The sequence below is a fragment of the Leptidea sinapis genome, chromosome 18 (assembly GCF_905404315.1).
Source record: "Leptidea sinapis chromosome 18, ilLepSina1.1, whole genome shotgun sequence".
Lineage (NCBI taxonomy): Eukaryota > Metazoa > Arthropoda > Insecta > Lepidoptera > Pieridae > Leptidea > Leptidea sinapis.
In genome coordinates this window covers 4737175-4743657 of record NC_066282.1, presented here as the reverse complement: position 1 = coordinate 4743657, position 6483 = coordinate 4737175, and the positions used below count along the sequence as shown (strand labels likewise).

The window sequence follows — 6483 nt, the reverse complement described above, 5'->3', positions numbered from 1 at the left end:
GATTCCTGAACGACGGGGAACACATCAAAGGAAAAAACAAACTTGTTGATTTTATTTAATTCCGAGCGTTTTTCTATTTATTCACCTTTTAAACCTTCCCTAGACTTCCACAAATAATTCAAGACCAAAATTAGCCAAATCGGTCCTTGTTCTCGAGTTTTAGCGAGACTAACGAACAGTAATTCATTTTTATATATATACATTATATTATTATTCTAATAAAATCTCTTTATTACATAATTTTTTGACACGATTATGACAGAACAATAAGCAGATTACTTGCCTTGATTTTGATTTCAAAAATAACATGCAAAAAATTGTAACATGTTTAAAATTGTATCGCTAATTGATAAAGAAAATTTTTATGCAAAATTACAATAAAATATATCTGATTAGATGGATCCATTAGAATGCTTGGGTAAATGATTTTGACACTTATAGTTATAAACGCTGTAGTTAAGAATAATAAAAGTGAGGTTAGTGCTGCAGCTGGCTTAAATTAGAGATGAAAACTAAAAAGTAACGCTTGGTTCTTAGGTACTACCAGATTTCGCTATCCTAATATTAACTGTGTTCGCCTGACCTGTCTAGTAAATAAAATTATTTGTTGCTCAAGTAGGTTTACTTGAGTGGTTGTACTTACGTGTTTTTGTATAGTCAGGTATCAAAAGAGTCGTCTAACGTTATGTTAGGTATAGGTACCTACTAAGAAAAGTATGAATAACAATGAAGTTACAATCCAAAAATTAATTCCACCTTCGCCATAAGTTAGGATATCATCCCCACCATCTCGATGTGTGGCGGTCCTCCACAGTGCGGTTTCCAAGGAGCTTTCTTCCACGTACTACAAAGCTGTGGAATGAACTAACTTGTGCGGTGTTTCCGAGACGATACGACATGGGTACCTTCAAAAAAAAGCGCGTACACCTTCCTTAAAGGCCGGCAACGCTCCTGTGATCCATCTGGTGTTGCAAGAGAATGTGGTCGGCGGAGATCACTTAACACCAGGTAACCCGTACGCTCGTTTGGCCTCCTATTCCATAAAAAAAAGGATGCATATGACAAGAACATCCATATTGTATCTGTTGACATTATTTAGGTGTTATCTACCTTCAGGATAAGTGGTAATTAATATTTAAACAACAATTATTGAAATGCTAAAGATAATTCTTTTCAGGATCGTGTGATTTACACAAAAAATCGCGGCGAGTCAGGTCATGGTATATGTACGAGCAGTATAAAACACTCGAAAAAAATCAATATAATGCCGCGCGAAAGCTCAGAGACAAGTCGTATCAAGATTTGTTATTACATCAAGAACTACAAGAGAGACGAGCCAGGAGACGCCTGAGCGATCAGGACAGCTTGAGTCAGAGTTACCCCCTCATTGACAGATTCGTAGAAAGCGCTCCCTGCGTATCACCACTCCGGCTTAGCACTAATGATTTCTTTCAAAGCTCTAGCAATTTTGATGGAAATAATGATTTCCAAGATATTAACCTAGATAACTTACAGGCTACTTTCGATTACGAAACAGATGTGATCACAGGAGACGTCGATACTAAACTAAATGAATCGACTGATTCCGTAAAAAATGATTCTGATGTCGTAACCAAATCCATAGCCGATAATATCAATCAACAATTTGAAACTGTTAAGGAGAACATTGAATCCTTAGAGAAATATACTAAGTTCTGCGATGAAGGAAAGCTATCGGACGAGGAGAGTTTTCTGACACCAAGTCTCTGTACTAAGAAAACGAAATCTTTAGGAGATCTTGATAAAATTAAATTGGAATACGATAGTAATACTGCAAATTGGGTGTGGTCGAAACTAGTAGCGTTTTCGTACAAAGTCATGCGACAACAGAGTGGTTGGTAGAATTTGGTAAATATAAACTTTCCAGATTTATATTTATTAGACGTTGCTATATCGTTGTCTTTGACAGGTAACTTATACTACGACTACAGTACTCAAGTTTTAACTGCAGTGTTGGCATGCGATATCATTCGTCGAAGTCTTGGTAGATTATGTAAGTTAACATAACATATTTGAAGTTTTTTTTTCCTATTATCGTACGCGTTTGATTTTGAGCATGCATTTGCAAGTTACTACTTTCCCACACGTTGACAAGAGTGTCCGGGAATGTAGATGAGCGTGCGGGAATGTGGTGAGCGTGCGGGAATGTTTGATAATAATTATTGTGGTCGAACTTTGTGCAACTTAATAGGAAAAATAGCATACGTATGCGCACGTAGGTCATGCTACTTTGCGCACTTGTATCGTAATGTTCTATTATCATCATGCTTACTTACAGTATGTATCGACCTTGTGATGCGTACGTAGGATGTGACCTTTATTCTACTAAACTTGTAAGTATACGATTTGAGAGTAGGTAACTCAAAGGTTGACGCAGTTTCTGCTATTTAGAAACAAACTACCTATTACCTTTCTTAACAAGCTTAGGTCTAGACTCTAGATTATTACTTATTGGCACTAGGTGACTTAACCTTAATATTATTTTACAATTGATAAAATAACGAGTGAAAATTATATTTTTAAAAGTGCGAGTAGAATTAATGAAATTTATTTAATATTCTCAATAAAACAGAATTGTTCATAATTTCAATTCAGAAACAGCCCTTCTACATATCACCGATGATTTGACAGAAGCATCGGATATGGGATATAGTAGTATACTAGTTTTGCTAGACTATTCTAGAGCCTTCGACTGTATCCCTTCAGAAATACTGCTGTCAAAACTAAAACACTATGGTTTCACCAAAAATACTTGCTGTTGGTTTGAAACGTTCCTGACCGGTAGAAGCCAAATGGTGGAAATTGAAGACAAAACTGGTAAAAAACTTCTTTCTTCGTTGCTGCCTGTGATAAGAGGTGTCCCACAGGGCTCTCTGCTAAGCCCGATAATTTTCTCCATTTTTACTGCTGACCTCCCCAAATATATAAAAACTTGTAAGTACCACCTCTACGCTGATGACACGCAACTGTATTACTCTTTCAAAGGCAAGGATGTCAAAGACGCTATACGTAAAATAAATCAGGACTTAGAAAATATCTACAATTGGTCAAAAAAAAACTCGCTGTCACTTAATCCAGCTAAATCACAGATGTTAGCCCTTGGAACAAAAAATCAAATTAAATATATATGTAACTGCAACGAAAAAGTAAAAATAAATGATATACCAGTAGAATATGTAAAAACTGCACGTAATTTGGGCCTGGTATTAGACGGCGAGCAAAAATTTATGGAACATGTTAACAATAAAATAAGAACTGCTTTCATGTTCCAAACAGAGGCTATATAACTCCATATTTAAACAACAAACGAATACTTAATATGAAAGCTAGGAGAGAATTGCAGTATGCCTGTAGTATAAAGATAATTATCTATAGCAAGCGCCCTGAATATTTATTTGAAAAATTGTCCTGGAGCGGAAGTTCTAATTTAAAATGTACACGTTTTGCCTCTCAAAACTTATTAAATATACCATACTACAAAACAACAAGATATAGATCCAGTTTCAAATTCATGGCTTCCCGTATTTGGAATAATTTGCCACCACCACTTAGAATGATAAAAAATATAAATCAGTTTAAGGGTAAATATAAAATGGCATTGTTAAAAAAACAACAGGAAGCTGAAAATTTTAATTATTGTGTATGGAAAGAACTTCCCTTATATAAATATTTTTCATGATTAAACCATAACATTTGCAACTCGTTTCATATTACATTTAAACTGACACATTGACACACACTCATATATTTATACGACACACACACTCACACTCACAAATACACTCATAGTTTATACAGAGGTTGATACACTTAGAAAAAGCTTAGATCTGCATTGTAATCATTATTAGTTTGCCCTCTTTACTATGTATCCCACCTTACACCTTAGGGAGATGGGAATGGCTGAAAACCAGCGCTGCATGAGAATATAATTTCAAGCAGCATAAGCTGAGCCTACTCCCTTTTGTCTTAATGTATGTTTTGTAATAAGCTGATATTGTATACTTAAATTAAGTTCAAGGCAATAAATTTTATTATTATTATTATACAATCAATAAAATGTACTTGTTCGGTCTCAATTATCACATAGAATATGAGCGCTGTTTAATTAATCTTCTAATTTAAGAACTAATAAGAAAGTAGGTACCTACTCGGTACTAACAATAAATTGAGTAAAATTCCCAGAAACAATACAATAGTGAGCGCGCAACATTAAAAAAAACTAAAATAGATAGTATTTCTGTAAGTATTAATTCCAAATCCTTGAGAGGATCGCGGAAGTTATAGTTGTCGTACGCACTCCCATGTCCACTTCCCGTCTCTAATACATTCATAATATTGTTCTCCGTTGCGTTAGTCAGTCGTGGCACTTGGGGTTTTCTCGGTCGGTCGGATCGGAGTCGGTACTGTACCACAATATACGATTCAAGATGAACGAAGTCCTATAAGCTGAAGGAATAATTCATTCTCATTAATACACAGTAGGTACGTGAACTACACAAGTCTAAAACCGTTATCATATTAAAAGACATAGTCTGCGAAACACTTCCTCCTTTCATCTATAAATGAAAATAAAAGAAAAAATCAAGAATCAAATAGCACAAAACTTCAGTCATTTATTCATTATTAAACTAAATTTCTTTCCTTAGGTCAAAGGGTTTTTTTCCTTTCATTAGGTTTAAATTTATTTCTCAGTAAAATATATTCAATTTCACGTGTTACATATAGTTATATAAATAAGTTGGGTAAATTATCACACTTTTTTAAACTTGTTAAAAATAATGCAAATACTGCTTTTATTTGATTTCGTCTATTGAAGATGTCTGCAAAATACTCAATTTTTTGTCAAAGTTATTGTTTCATTTCGAGAATATAATTTTAGGTTATATTTTGCAGCCTTACGTCTCTCCAATAAAGTATGCTAACAGTGATTTAGATGTCGGTTTGAATAGTCAAAAATGTTGTGATCATCTCGATAAAAAGAGCATTAATTCAGATAAGGTTTGTAGAATCCAAGAAAGAAGACATTAAATTAACCTTATTTAAACATAATTTCATTCATTTTGTACATTTTAGCTTTCGTCCTGTCGAAGATTTGGTGTTTGTAACAGATTAAGCAATAATTTTGGCAGCAGCAAGGCATATAAAGGAATGAGTGAACCATGGAAAAGTATTGCCAACAGTGAGACTAATAAAAAAATTATTAAAAAATCCCGTACAGCGAAAAAGTGCGGTCGGCCGGAAAACATAACATGTCAATGCCAAAGTTTGACAAGATTAGTCAATTCTATGATGCAACTGTCGCGCTGCATTGACACAGTATTGCAAGATACAGAGAAATTATGCTTGTGAATTAAATATTCGTTTGAGTTTATAGTTTTTATATGCAATTATAATATATTATATGAGTAGTATTTTTCACTTCATAATAATATTAATTACTGTCTGCCAGCAATTATCATATCCTCTTGTAGTTGTTGGGTCATGGCATTTAGACGATTAACCACTGGCCTTATACCGTACATATATAACCGTATCTTTACCTCATTTCGCACCATATGAGCTTCTTAAAAGCGTATACAATATACTTTGACCGTAACTTCCACGAAATAAGGTGTAAAATTGAATGAATGTTTTAATATTACCTGTATAAGTTAAAGTATACCTAACGCTGCTCGGACATTTTTGATGACCATTTATTAGGCAATGTGAGTAGTTGTTTAAAGTACGTCTATAACCACTGGACACAAAACACAAGAAGAATGTATGGAATCACGATCGACCAAGTTTTACGGGGTGGAAGAAATTATTGTCAAAATAGACAATAGTGACACAAGATTAACCGACGCTCTGGTGAAGATTGCCGGAATACGTTGGATGAGGGCAGCGCAGGACCGATCGTCGCGGAAATCTTTGGGGGAGGCCTTTGTCCAGCAGTGGACGTCTTCCGGCTGATGATGATGGTGAGACAATAGTACTTAAGCCCTATAAGAGGTAGAATTCGTGTGAGAGAGAACATCTCTATCGGAGGTACAGAAAGGTAGAAAAGCGAATCCATTGTTACTCTAACCCATTTTGATTGACAGACTGTATTGTAAGAAAAAACAACTGACCATGCGCGGTTTCCTAGACCCACTGTCGCTAAGAGGTAGTCGGGTACCAACCGACGAAATTTAAAACGCCCTAAGTCCGCAGTAAAGACGTGTAAATATAGTTTTAATAATTATTGTGATAAATAAATAATAGTTAAAAACACACATTTTACATAGAAATCCAACATTAATATTCAAATTATTAAAGAACCCCAATTCAAGGAATTTCAAGTGTGTCTGTTTTCGCCTCGTCAATCAAAATGGTTATAGATTCACTCTCCTTTTCTATGTAGTTTTATCTCCGTTATAGATGTGTCTTTACGCTTCATATTCTATGAATTGTCTATGATTGGCA

General features: G+C 34.7%; 1 protein-coding gene across 6 annotated transcripts; it reads left to right on the top strand.

Moving 5' to 3' along the window:
- Positions 1 to 268: 268 nt before the first annotated feature.
- LOC126969437 (uncharacterized) lies at positions 269 to 5442 on the top strand. 6 transcript variants are annotated; one of them, XM_050814860.1, is made up of 6 exons: positions 269 to 418; positions 1178 to 1873; positions 1949 to 2032; positions 2746 to 2856; positions 4933 to 5037; positions 5113 to 5128. In XM_050814860.1, coding segments are annotated over exons 1-4 (804 nt in total). In that variant the 5' UTR covers positions 269 to 396; the 3' UTR covers positions 2748 to 2856; positions 4933 to 5037; positions 5113 to 5128. The 6 variants fall into 6 exon arrangements, with proteins under 6 accessions (XP_050670817.1, XP_050670813.1, XP_050670815.1 ...); XM_050814856.1 differs by lacking the exon at positions 2746 to 2856 and having other exon boundaries at positions 4919 to 5037; positions 5113 to 5442; XM_050814858.1 differs by lacking the exon at positions 2746 to 2856 and having other exon boundaries at positions 5113 to 5258.
- Positions 5443 to 6483: the final 1041 nt, after the last annotated feature.

Excerpts from the sequence above, each read along its gene's own strand:
- LOC126969437 (XM_050814856.1), top strand. The coding sequence starts at position 397 with ATGGATCCATTAGAATGCTTGG. Across the intron at positions 419-1,177 it reads GGATCCATTAGAATGCTTGG|GATCGTGTGATTTACACAAA; the intron begins GTAAATGATTTT and ends AATTCTTTTCAG. Across the intron at positions 5,038-5,112 it reads AGAGCATTAATTCAGATAAG|CTTTCGTCCTGTCGAAGATT; the intron begins GTTTGTAGAATC and ends TGTACATTTTAG.